A 13,484-nucleotide genomic window follows, 5' to 3' on the forward strand; every position below is an offset into this window, starting at 1 on the left:
GTCCAACAGAAATATGGACTTGTTTCTAAAGGAGTTAAATATGTTTGACCTGAAAGTTTAAACCTATTACATTAAATGATTAAAGGAGTCTTTTTTGGCAGTCTGATCAATGGGTTGCAAATGCTCTGCAGATGGGAGGTGGCGATACGAAGGAATTATGCAATATCATCCTTCCTCTAGTTTAGCAGGAAATATTTCTGGTAGGAAGACATACATGAAAATAGGTCTGCTGTGTAATGTCATTTTAGAACCAAACTTTGTTGGGTTAAGATGCTTATATGGAAAAGGTCCTTTAAAAAACTTGGTACTGTATGTTTTAGTTAAGATGACACTTTGTATCCTTGTTTGCTGAAAAGGTTCAAGTACATGAAGAATTGTATTATTAAATTACCCACTGACAACAATTTCTTTAAAGTTTATATATTTGTGGGAAGGTCACAATTTACATACTTTCAAAAAACAAAATACCTTGGTTTATACATTGTCAAAACAGTCTGTAAAAATCAAAACAAATTGAAACAAAGGCAGAGATACTAGGCAAAAGAGGCAGAGACTTCCTATATACACTACAACTTGCTATTCAAATTTCAAAGTGCTTGTTTCAAGTGAACACATTTCTCACCTACTACGTTTAAACTAACATGCTTCTGGAAATGTGGTTTTCCTCCAAGGACAGGGATTCAATTTAGCTCAGCTCTGGCTCATTAGTGTGAATAAACAGAAGGGCTTTGCTTCAGGGAGGTAGACAGGAATCACAACAAGGCTTGACTTTAATGAGACTGCATTGCCACAGAGGTTCTCTTTTCCAGATGACTTCCAACATTGTCAGTGACAGTAAACTGTTGGGAGCAGATCTTGGGTCAAACCTTTTAGGGAAAATGAACTAAATCAGCATGAGCCACTGTCAAGTTTAAGGTGACAGCTGAAGGCTGGGTGTGGTGGCTCATGCCTGTAACCCCAGCACTTTGGGAGGCTGAAGCAGGAGCATCGCTTGAGCCCAGGAGTTTGAAACTAGCTTGGGCAACATAGCAAGACCTCATCTCTACAAAAAAATTAAAGACTTAGCCAGGTGCGCACATCTGTAGTACCAGTTACTGGGCAGGCTGAGGTGGGAGGAAGGCTTGAGCCCAGTAGTTCGGGGCTGCAGTGAGCCATGATTGTGCCACTGCACTCCAGCCTAGCAACAGAGTGAGACCTTGTCTCTAATAATAATAAAAGGGGCAGCTGGAGTCCACCAAGAGGTATTGTCCATCAGGGATCTTTTCAGCAGGCACTAAACTGCTGGGGAAATAGTTTCATCTTGAGCCTTTACAACAACAAACAACTTTTTTTCTGTGAATCTGACTGATTGCCTAGGTAGAAATGTCTTTTTCAGTGGCCTCAGTGATACATTGATACAGTTTATGGTCATTTACAGTAAAGAAAATATGTCCTGCAAAGGGACAGACCACCAGAATATTTAGTTTTATGACAAATACCTTATCTGAGAAGCTCATGAGCCTCATGACCAGTCACTTCTAGAGAGTGCAGGAGTTCAGAGTGTCCCAGCCCCTTTTGCTCTTCAGTGTTTCAAAATATCTGTGTGGAGAAGCTGTTTTCTTGCAAAGAAGTTATGATCTCTGGATTGTCATGCCATCATTGGCACACAACTCCCCTCTGGAAGAGGAGCTGTTCGCCAGAAATATTTTCTCAGTGTGATTTATGGCATTCCACCTGGCTCTCTCCATCAGTCTCTACTAGCAGAGCCACTCCCAAATGACCCAGAGCCATCCTTTCCACCCCAGTGGAGAGGCTTCCAGAACGTGCTGCAGTTGGGTCCTTGGCATTGACTTGCAACTGAAGCTCCTCAGGAGTTGGTAGGAGGAAGTAGAGGAGGTGGGACTGGTGCCTGTAGCTCCTGGCTTTCCTCTCTGACCAACGCATAGCGCCTGGCTTTCCTAGGGTCGGGCTCTGGCGTCTCTTCTGCCCATCTCCCCACACGGCGCACGCCTTTGGCCACCTTGGGTGCGTTCCTGCAAGGATTGTGGTCATAGATGACCAGCTTCAGACTTGACAGGTGGGCCAGGCTGGGGAAGTAACGGATGCTGTTCCAGTCCACATCAATCACCTCCAGGAAGGGCATGTGAAGCAGCACAGCGGGAAAGTCAGTTAGCCGGTTGCCCGAGAGCCAGATGGTCCTCAGCTCCTGGAGGCGCCGGAGCTGGCCTGGCAGCAAACGCAGGGCATTGGAGCCGGCATGCAGAGTCTTAAGGAGACTCAGCTCACAGACCACATCCGGCAGCTGGGTGAGGCAGTTGGCCTCGATCCACAGGGTCCTGAGGTTCTGGAGCAGGCTCAGCTCACTGGGGAGGTCGCAGAGTTTGTTGTTGCCCAGGTAGAGGATGCAGAGCTGTTTCAAGGTGCACACCACCTCGGGCAGAGCCTTGAAGTTGTTGAAATCCAAGGCCAGAATCTGCAGGTTCTGTAGCTGCCCCAGCTCCGGAGGCAGGCTGTTGAGGTGGTTGTCACTCAGGTAGAGCTTGACCAGCTCCCTGAAGGAGCACACGTGCAGGGGGAAGCGGCGTAACTGGCTCCCACTCAGATCCACCATCTTGTCCAGCGGCATCTCACGGAGGTCCCTGACCACATAGTTCTGGCAACGGTCAGCAGGGATGAAGGCCACGAGGGCCCTGATGGTGTTCCCCATGTGGAGGCTGGGGGCATGGCGAGCCCCAGAGGACAGACTCACTGAGCGGGGCTGGCTCAGCTGACTGCTCTGGGGCCTATCCTACCCTCCCATTATAACTTGGGGATTGCATGACAAAAGCCAGTCACTTTGACAGAGAAAAGTGCTCCTGATAGCAACTTGAGTGTCTGGCGACAGCGCAACAGTCCAGCAGGGGCTGGGAGGCCACGTCTGACTCACATGCTTGCCTTTAATCACCCAAGCCCCAATCCCCTTTATCAACTTTTTTTCATTTCAAGCTGAAAATAGCTTTGCTGTTTTTTTTCCCTAATGATAAAATATTAACACATTACATAAAGGTGTAAAAGAAGAAAATGAAAAACACCCATAGTTCTATTACCCAGAGATAAATACTGTACACATTTGCATGTGTCCTCTAGCCTTTTTGCTATAAGTAATCATTTGTTTTTAAAAATTGCACTTTAGGAGCCTTTTGTTTTGTTTTGTTTTTTGACAGGGGCTCATTCTGTCACACAGGTGGGAGTGCAGTGGTGCAATCTTGGCTCACTACAGCCTCTACCTCCCTGGCTCCAGCAATCCTGACACCTCAGCCTCCTGAGTAGCTGGGACTACAGGTGCACACCACCATGCCCAGCTAATTTTTGTATTTTTTGTAGAGATGAGGTTTTGCCATGTTGCCCAGGCTGGTCTTGAACTCCTGGGCTCAAGCGATCTGCCCGCCCCGGCCTCTCAAAATGCTGGGATTACAGGCGTGAGCCATGGCACTTGGTCAGGAACCTTATTTTCTAATCATGACATATCATGGACATATTTTTATGTTTGCAGGTATCTATGCAATTATTTTAAACCATTTAAACACCTGCATAGTATTCCATTATATGGATGTACAGTAATTTAAACAGTTCTCTGTGGTTAGGCATCTAGGTTGTTTAAAATGCACGACCATTATAAACATCCATGTGCATACAGATGTGAGCAGCAATCCACTCATTTCTTTAGAAACCGTCCTTAGAAGTGTTGCTGGAGCAGGCCTGATGTGGTGGCTCATGCCTGTAATCCCAGCACTTTCGGAGGCCAAGGTGAGCAGATCACTTAAGCCCAGGAGTTTGAGGTCAGCTTAGGCTACATGGTAAAACCCGTCTCTACTAAAAAAAACAAAAATTAGCTGGGTGTGGTGGTACACACCTGTAATCCCAAGTACTTGGGAGGCTGAGGCAGGAGAATGGCGTGAACCCGGGAGGCGGAGCTTGCAGTGAGCCGAGATCGCGCCACTGCACTCCAGCCTGGGCGACAGAGCAAGACTCCGTCTCAAAAAAAAGAAAAAGTGTTGCTGGATCATAGATATGCATCATTTACAGGTTTTTCATTGATGGCTCCTCTGTACCCCACCAAATCTGAACCAGTACACACACCCACCAGCAATGGTTACAGGTGTCTACTTTCTCATGTCTTCGTTCTTATCAGATGATATCTTTCCACAGTTTAAAAACTTGCCTTTGACAAAAGATAAGTAGAAAAGCAGAAGAAAGAGAAGCAAGCTAGCCTTCTGCATGTTAAATAAATTCAGATGTATTCCTACAGTGCACCTGTGTCAGGTATGTTTGACCACCCATTAAAGGTTTGTGCTTCCCTTCCATAGTGTCCAGTTGTTCCAGACAAGCAGCTGTCCAGCCAGGACAATTTCCTAGTGCTGGTCTACAGGGGAAACTCTTCAAGTTCTGGCCAAAGTAATGTGGGCAGAAGTGTTAGATGTCACCTCTAGACTTGGCTCATTGTAAAACAAACCTTTCGCCCTTCTCCACGCTCTCCTTCCCCATCTACTGGCTGGATGTTGTCACCCAGAGTGACTTCAGGAGCCACCAAGTATGTGGAAGTCATATGTTGAAGGTGGCAGGGCCGTGGTCATCCTGGATTCCTGAATAAGTGCTAAGAGCAAAACATCTCCTTACCCTCCTCACTCCCACTTGATCCCCAATTGGATTGAGGTAAATGAGAAATAAATATTAATTATGTGAAGTCATTGAGATTGGGGGCTTATCTGTTATATTACTTTATACATACAGCAGTTGTTAAAAATAAGGAGGTAAATCCACATATACTGATACGGGAAGTGATTCCGGATAAAGTAGGGAGGGAAAAAAGCAAATTTCAGAATAGTTTTTTTTTTTTTTTTTTGAGACGGAGTCTTGCTCTGTCACCCAGGCTGGAGTGCAGTGGCGCGATCTCGGCTCACTGCAAGCTCCGCTTCCAGGGTTCACGCCATTCTCCTGCCTCAGCCTCTACGAGTAGCTGGGACTACAGGCGCCCGCCACCACGCCCGGCTAATTTTTTGTATTTTTGGTAGAGACGGGGTTTCGCCGTGGTCTCGATCTCCTGACCTCATTATCCGCCCGCCTCGGCCTCCCAAAGTGCTGGGATTACAAGCGTGAGCCACCGCGCCCGGCCACAGAATAGTTTTTTAATGATTCCCATCTGTGAAAAAATATATCTTTGTGTGTGCATAAAAATATCTGTAAGAAATAATGGTGATTAACTCTGGAAAATCTACCTGAGGGTTTGTGGGTGATAGGGATGCTGACTTTTCCATTTACATCCTTTTGTACTCTTGATTTTTTTTAAAAACTAGAGGCACTTATCATTTTAAATTTAAAAACTCTAGTCCAAAAACAAGCAATCCGTCAGCCTACCTGCTCTCTGAATAGAGTTTCAGGGTGGGTGAGGGGGCCTGGCACACCCTTGCTCCGCGTCCAATGACTTTGCTGCTGAATTGCTTGTAATGGACCACACCGTTGAGAAGCACCTCGTGAATGGCAATTCTACAGAGCTGTTTGGTGATGCAGCAGAGCTACCCACTTTCTGCTCACAGGTCATGACTGAAGCCAGTGTTCTTCCTGGACTTTCTACACATTGAATGTCAAGGGCTATTATCTTGAGCCCTCTTCTTGCTTTGCTTATTTGTATTAAAATAACTGGCCTGTCAACTCTGCTTTGCTGCTATATTTAGCGTGGTCAGGGGTGACCACAAATGGTTATGAAGCAGCTGCCCTAGTGTCATCCCTAGAAATGATAATGATAATAATGTTGCTACCAGGTGCCTTATATATATTATCTGTTCTTACAACACCAGCCAGATAAATGTTTTACCTTACTTTTCAGATGAGAAAACTGTGTGTGGGTCAGAGAGGCTTAATGATATTATCAAATATTGACTGAACACCTACTATTGCTTTAGATGCAGGTAATCAAATGAGTAACAATATAGATAAAACCCTGATCTCACACAGTGTACAATTCTATCAGGGTAGGCTCCTGTTGAACCACACAAGGTGACAAACTTTGCCTCGCCAAACGGAATTTCCATGCAGCACTTTAGGTAACAAAACACTTGAAGAAGATCTCTTACGTGCAAATCAGAGATTGAAATAAGAATGTTTAAAATCAAGACAAAAAAATGAAGTGAATAGAAGAAAATAATAAACTATAACATAATATTTTCAGAGAGTTAACGATAGCACTTGTGTGCTGGGTGTGGTATTATTAGGTCATTTAATCCTTACAGCAATCCTAAAATGTATGTACTGTTATTGTTTCCACTTGATAAAGAAAGAAATCAGGGAACAAGGAGTTTATGCAACCTGAACAAGCTAGCGCGTAGCCGAGCAGGGATCTGAACCCAGATCATCTTGCTCTACAGTCTGTGTTCCAAATACTGTGCCTTTCTTGGATGATATAACATCCATAAAAAGAGTAGGATGCTATTAGAAAGAGAGAAATATTCTAAGAAAGGGCTCTGGGAAATAAAGATATGAAAAAAGCACAATTAAAAATAAAATAGAAGAAAAACAGTAGGTGTTTCCTCAAAAAATTAAAAATAGAATTACCAAATGATCCAATAATTCCACTTCTGGATATATATCCAAACAAAATAAAAATAAAAACAGGATCTTTTTTTTTTTTTTGAGATGGAGTTTCACTCTTGTTGCCTAGGCTGGAGTGCAATGGCACAATTTCGGCTCACTGAAACCTCTGCCTCCCACGTTCAAGTGATTCTCCTGCCTCAGCCTCCCGAATAGCTGGGACTACAGGGGTGCACCACTATGCCCAGCTTTTTTTTTTCCTACTACTTTTTGTATTTTTAGTAGAGACAGAGTTGCACCATTTTGGCCAGGCTGGTCTTGAACGCCTGACCTCAAGTGATCCACCTGCCTCTGCCTCCCAAAGTGCTGGGATTACAGGCGTGAGCCACCACACCCGGTTAAGATGGGAAATTTTTGCATATTTTACCACAATTAAAAAAATAAAATGTAAAAATGTAATGGAAGGCTTGAGAACATCTCATCAAAAGTTGAAGAAAAGGCTGGGTGTGGTGGCTCATGCCAATAATCCCAGCAATTTGGGATGCTAAGGTGAGAGAAGTTTAAGACCAGCCTGGGCAACATAGGGAAACCCTGGCTCTACAAAAAATTTAAAAATTAACTAGGTGTAGTGGCATGCTCACCTGTAGTCCCAGCTACTTGGGAGGCTGAGGTGGGAGGATTGCTTGAGCCTAGGAGGTTGACCAGTCAGCCACGATTGTGACATTGTGCTCCAGACTGAGTGACAGAGTGAGACCCTGTCTCAAAAATAAAATTAAATTTAAAAAGAGAGACAGGCTGGGCATGGGGGCTCACACCTGTAATCCTACTCTTTGGGAGACTGAGGTGGGGGATCACCTAAGTTCAGGAGTTCGAGACCAGCCTGGCCAACATGGTGAAACCCGCTCTCTACTAAAAACACAAAAATTAGCTGGTCGTGGTGGCAGGCACCTGTAGTCCCAGCTACTTGAGAGGCTGAGGCAGGAGAATCGCTTGAACCCAGGAGACAGAGGTTGCAGTGAGCCAAGATCGTACCACTGCATTCCAGCCTGGGTGACAAGAGCAAGACTTCATCTCACTCACACACACACACACACACACACACACACACACACACACACACACACAAAAAAAAAAAAAAAAAGAAAAGAAAAAAAGACAATTATGAAAGAAGTACATGAAAGAGTTTTCTAGGGCTGACATATATGAGTTCTCTGATGAACTTGTCAACTTTCTAGCACAATAAATGAAAAAGACCAACACCACTGTAAAATTTCAGCACTCTGGAAAGAAGAGCCCAAAGGTTTCTAGACAGAAGACAACAGAGTACACACACACACAGCTAGAAACGAGAACATCATTGGGCATTTCAGTACCACTATTGGAAACTAGAAGATAACAAGAGCAATGCCTTCAAAATTCTAAGGTAAAATAATCTCCAGTATAAAATCTCACACCCAGTAAAAGTAGGATTTAGAATGATTTTTTTTTTTCAAGCAGAAAAGATGTCAAAAAGTTTGCCTTTCATGCACAAATTCTCAGAAAGCTACTCAAGGAAGCGCTTTATCAAAATGGAAGACACAGAATCCAGGAACCAACAGCCCCAGCAAAGGAAACAGGAAGATTTCAGGTGACAGCTGGCTATACTGGTGGTGAAGGCGGAGCAGGGAGAGCCACAGGAGCCTGGCCAAGAGTGCATCACTGTCCCGAGGAGTGCAGTGCGGAGCACCCCGGTTGGAGGGTGTCTCTGAAGGACCCATGGGAGCACCTTGAGGAAAGGGCCAGTATTTGTGCATCTGCTGTAACAGAAGGCACGTATCTGCCTAAGGGGAACTGAAAACAGAACCAGTGAGCGAAACAGTCTTGTCCTCCTGTGCCCAAGCCTGGAGGGTCTAGGAGCAGGGGCCGGGGGGAGAAGACGTGGAGCAAAGAAAGAAAACAGCAGGCTCTGTATCCCCCTCCCCCTCACCCCCCCTACTCAGCCTGGAGACCTTCTCCCCAACCCCAGATCTTTCTCATTGTTGATCCCTAAGCCACAGGCCAGGCCTCGCCTGGGAGAAGGAAGGAAGTTTTAAATTGAATGAGATGTTAAAAGTTTGGATGAGACTTTAAAGTTTTGACGTATATTTGACTGAAAATTTTAACACCCGAAAGTGTCGAGAAAGCTGCACGATCTACCCAAGATGTGATCTAGGGGCCGGAGTGTGGGTAGGGATTTCATAGAGTGTGTGTGAGGAAGGAGGAGGAGGGACAAGGCTGATGGTGGATTATTCCCCACTGGGTTCAGCCCCCATATGAAACCTGCATTGTCGGGAATAAAATGATTAAGGTGACCCCCAGAAAAACTGAGAACAGCCTATACCAAAAGGAAAACACACTTGTGTGTACACACCTACATCCCAAAGAAAAAACAATGCATATTAGTGATATTGTAACTATATATATAAGTTTTCGCCCATGGTTCCTGGCTCATAACTCCCATAGCCACTGTCACAGTCCTTTGTTGTAATGTTGGGGCACTTTAGGTGCCAAGAACAGGTCTAAGGAAACAGAAGCTCAGGACTCGAATCTGCTTGTGGGTCATAAGACCCTCATTCCAGAGAGGGTTTTGCTTCATTCCCTGGAGGAAAGAAGGCTGCACAGAGGCCAAGAAGAATCTGAACAGATGGGCCTTGCTGGGTTTAGATCATATCCTTTTTGTCAAATCTCATTTCTAAATGATTATCAATCATGAAGTTTGTCAATCAGTGAAGTCTCCATAAAAGGCCCAAGAGGAGAGGGTCCAGGGAGCTTCCAGCTAGCTAAGCGCGTGGAGGTTCCTGAAGGACTGTGCCCAGGGAGGATGTGGAAGCTCCACACCCCTTCCCCTATACCGTGCCCTATGCATCTCTTCATCCGTACCCTTTATGATATCCTTTATAATAAACCGGTAACTGTAAGTGTTTCCCTGAGTTCGGTGAGCTGCTCCAGCAAATTAATTGAACATAGAGGGCGGTTGTGGGAACCTTAACTTGAAGCTGATCAATCAGAAGTTCTGGAGGCTGGAACTTGTGACTCGTGTCTGAAGGCGGGGTGGCGCTTTTGGGGACTGAGCCCTCAACCTGTGGGATCTGATACTGTCACCAGCAAGGCAGAGTCAGAATTGAATTGGAGGACACCCAGCTGATTTCCACTGCAACGTTGCTCCCTTGCTGGCTGGTGGGGAGAAATCCCCACACATATTTTGGGGTCACAGAAGTCTCCTTTGTTGATGATTGTTGTGGTGGTGTTGTGAGAAAAGAGGAAAAATAGCGCTTGAATTTTTACAAACCGTATTGCAAAGATAGAAGAAAAAGTGTTGAAAATAAAAACCATAAAGTGAACTGTTCTGTTTTCCAGTTAGTTAGCTTTGAGGTGCAGCTGGCTTCTCCTTGGTTTGAAATCATGGTGATGCTGATGCTGGACACAGAGAAGAGCCCCACAGGCGGAATCCTGGGCCTTCCAGAAGAGCGGTCCAGAAGCAACCTTGTCCCACCAAGCTTGGGTCTGACCCTTTGCACCTGTTGGTTTTGAATTCAACTGCTCCATGGAGGTGTTTGCCCAAACCTTGGCTTCAAGCTAATTAATGTTGGGTCTTCAAATACTTCAAGGTGCAGTTCTAGTGTTACGGTTCTTAATTTCAGTGCAATAGAAACTGTCTTTGAATGATTTGGATGAAAATGAATTTATTATGTTAGGAAGCTCACAGACCTCCTTGCCTGTGCTGCGGAACTGGGCTTGGATGCTATAGCTAGGACCAAAGTCCTAAATTGCAGTGCAGAACTGGTCTTGTGACGGTATCATTGTCACCGCCTCTGGGCCCAACCCCCCACTGCTTGTACTTCCGAGCCCACTGGTGCTGGCTGCTGCCTCCGAACCTGGTGTAGCCCCTACCATGGCTACCTCCCTCTTCAGAAGGGATTTTGCCTAAGTCCTGCTTTTTTGTATCACTAGGAGTTGAATCGGGGCCAATGGGGAAGACTCGTTGATCACATGCCACAGCTGAGCCACAAGGGAGGCTGGAGTTCAGCTTTCGGCTTCTATAATGGGGAGTGGTCATTTTCCACCACCAAGATTTATAAGGTGAGAAACTCCCCAAACGTGGAGAGCTGTCAGTCAAAAAAAAAAAAAAATCACAGATACTCACCACAACTAGCCTGTAGTTCACTCCCATCGTCCCACGGCTGTCAAGGAGTGTCTTCCTGACCACGCTATTTAAGCTAGGCTGCCTCTACTCCCAGTTTCTCTCCATGTTAGCACTTATCACAATTTGTGATGGTTTTATTTCTTAGTTCTCTTGCTTTCCTGCTGGACAGTAAACTCCCTGAGGCCAGGGATTGTGCCAGTCCTGTTCACTGTTGTATTTTTAGCACTAACAACAGCTCTTCAAACAATATGGGCATTCATCTATTCAATAAATAAGGAGTGCACAATGGACACAATTTCCTGCCCTCCCAGAGCATCTGAATGAATGAATGAATGAATGAATGAACAAAAGATGCATTACTCTTAGCTTACTAATGTAAACTCAAATAGCTGGCATCCAGTGACTTGACAATATATATTTATGAATAAATAACATTTTTCTACTCTTGATTATCACTGAGATAAAGGAGAGTGGTTCTGAGAAGAACTTATAAAATTTATCAGAAGAGTTAATAAGATATACAGGGTTGGAAGAACCCAGAAACGAATTCACATTTGGTTGGTAACTATAAGATAAGCTCCAATCTTTGACTTTCCAGAAAACAATGCGAGGGAGGAAGCTAAAGACTTCCCCTGAGACTTTAGCCTACCACTATGAAAGTGTGCTGAGCCTGCTCTATGGACGCAGCCAGAGCAGGATTCCAGAGAAGTCTCCCAAGATATTCTGTAAGTTAATTAGATTCTCTTTCAATGCTGAACTGCTGGAAACTGTTCAACAGCAACTGCTGTGCTAAGACAATTATTCTGAGAGAAGTGAGCTTCAATAATCGCCATGAAATGAAACTTGAATCCTGAAGGAATTCCATCATCAACTCACAGGGTGAGGAGCTGGGGCAAAGTTGAGCCCAAGTGGGAGGGAAGGGTGGCCTTTTTTTTTTTTTTTTGAGACAAAGTCTCACTCTATCCCTAGGCTGGAGTATAACGGCATAATCTTGGCTCACTGCAATTTCCGCCTCTTGGGTTTAAGCCGTTCTTGTGCCTCAGCCTCCTGAGTAGCTGGGATTACAGGCCTGCTCCACCACGCCCGGCTAATTTTTTTGTATATTTAGTGGAGATGGGGTTTTGCCGTGTTGTCCAGGCTGGCCTCGAACTCCTGACCTCAAGTGATCCACCCACCTCGGCCTCCCAAAGTGCTGGGATTACGGGCATGAGCCACTGCACCCAGCCAGGGGTGGCATTTTATAGCCTGTAAGTGTGCGAAAGGAACCAAGGTCAGGAGAATGGGCCTTGGTAGAGTTCTGCTTTATAGTCCCCAGGAACTGGCAATGAGGGGATGTGCTCTCTGAAGCTGGGCTTCCTGATGGCCTAGAGAGAGGCCTGGCACAGGATTACAGCCAGAGGATGCTTTGGTCCATTTTGGTGACCATCTGCTCCCTACTTCACAAAGGTAGGATTTGCCATCAGAATGCACATCAGTCTCAGAGTGGCCTTTGGACAAAAACAAAAACCAAAAACAACAAAACCCCACAGATCAGCACCTCTTCATCAGAGAGTTTCCATTGTTCCGTTGGGCTTAATGCAGTCTTCTAAGTACGTCCTCCAAATGCATCAGCCTCTGCCAGGGGACAGTTGGCAATGTCTGAAGACATTTTTGGTTGTTATGGTGAGAGGGTGCTTCTGGCATCTAGTGAGTAGGGCCTAGGATGCTGGTAAACATCCTGCATTGCATAGGACGGCTGCTGGCAACGAAGCTTATCTGGACCAAAATGTCAGTAGTGCTGAGGTTGAGAACCCCTGGGACATAATGCCAGCCAGCTGTCTTCCAGGGAAGTGCATCCCCATCATCATAAAATAAATACAACAACTAGTATTTTATCTTCCTGACTGGAATAAATTTTGTCTTCAGTCTCAGGGAAGGTTTTCTTTCAATTTAATAAAGTGGGGTGGGATCAAATACAACTATACTTCCAAGAATTTCCGTTGGCAGCTTTGATATTTCCAGATCTGCTTGACAAGTAAAGGGCTGATAATGTGCAGGCAGCTTTGTGTTGGGACTCATGAAATTTGAATCAACTATAAGCCTTATGAAAGATGCATGAAGCCTCCTATAAGGCTTTTTGTTTTGTTTTTGTTTGTTTGTTTTTTGATGGAGTTGGAGGTGGGGACTGGTGGATCTTGCAATGCATTTTCCAGTAGAAATAATGCTATAAATTATGGTATTTTACATCAGTCCATAAAAGTTGGCTTAATTCATAGAACAACAGTATGGTGATGGTACGGTGATTGCAGTCTTACTGACTGCTGTATGTAAGATGGTTTCTGTGTGGAAACAGATTCTGAGCTGCAGCTCAAGCAAAGGGCCAATAGCTAGAGGTGGTTTCAGAGGATGGTAGATGCCATCTGGGGCCACCTGGGGCTGTGCATATTGCTGCCTCAGTACAACCAGGGTTCTTCCAGCAAGCAAGAAAAGGGAGGTGAGGAAGGAAACCCACAGTGCCTGGCACTGGAATATATGATGTGTGTGGGTTGGCAGTCAGCTGGATTTGGGATAGAATTTCATTTCTACCATTTCCCAACTGTATGGCCTTGGAGACATTGCTTAACCTCTTTGAAAGTCTTTCTACATTTGTCAAATGGAGATAGTAATGATAACTAAATTAAACAGAGAGAAGTAAATGGAGATGATAATAATAATCATCATGGTAAGGGTCCGGGCACAGTGGCTCACACCTGTAATCCTAGCACTTTAGGAGACCGAGGTGGATGGATCATTTGAGGTC

The 13,484-nt window shown here is 45.0% G+C and overlaps 1 protein-coding gene across 1 annotated transcript; it reads right to left on the reverse strand.

Annotated features, from left to right (window-relative positions):
* Positions 1–404: 404 nt before the first annotated feature.
* On the reverse strand, positions 405–2,755 carry LRRC10 (leucine rich repeat containing 10). The gene has a single exon (XM_032170717.2). It carries the CDS (start codon positions 2,684–2,686, stop codon positions 1,847–1,849), a length of 840 nt encoding a protein of 279 aa, XP_032026608.1. The 5' UTR covers positions 2,687–2,755; the 3' UTR covers positions 405–1,846.
* Between the last annotated feature and the right edge of the window lie 10,729 nt (positions 2,756–13,484).

This window comes from Hylobates moloch, unplaced genomic scaffold (assembly GCF_009828535.3).
Source record: "Hylobates moloch isolate HMO894 unplaced genomic scaffold, HMol_V3 SCAFFOLD_12, whole genome shotgun sequence".
Lineage (NCBI taxonomy): Eukaryota > Metazoa > Chordata > Mammalia > Primates > Hylobatidae > Hylobates > Hylobates moloch.

Coding starts and splice junctions, on each gene's coding strand:
- LRRC10 (XM_032170717.2), bottom strand. CDS start 2,686: ATGGGGAACACCATCAGGGCCCTCGTGGCCTTCATCCCTGCTGACCGT.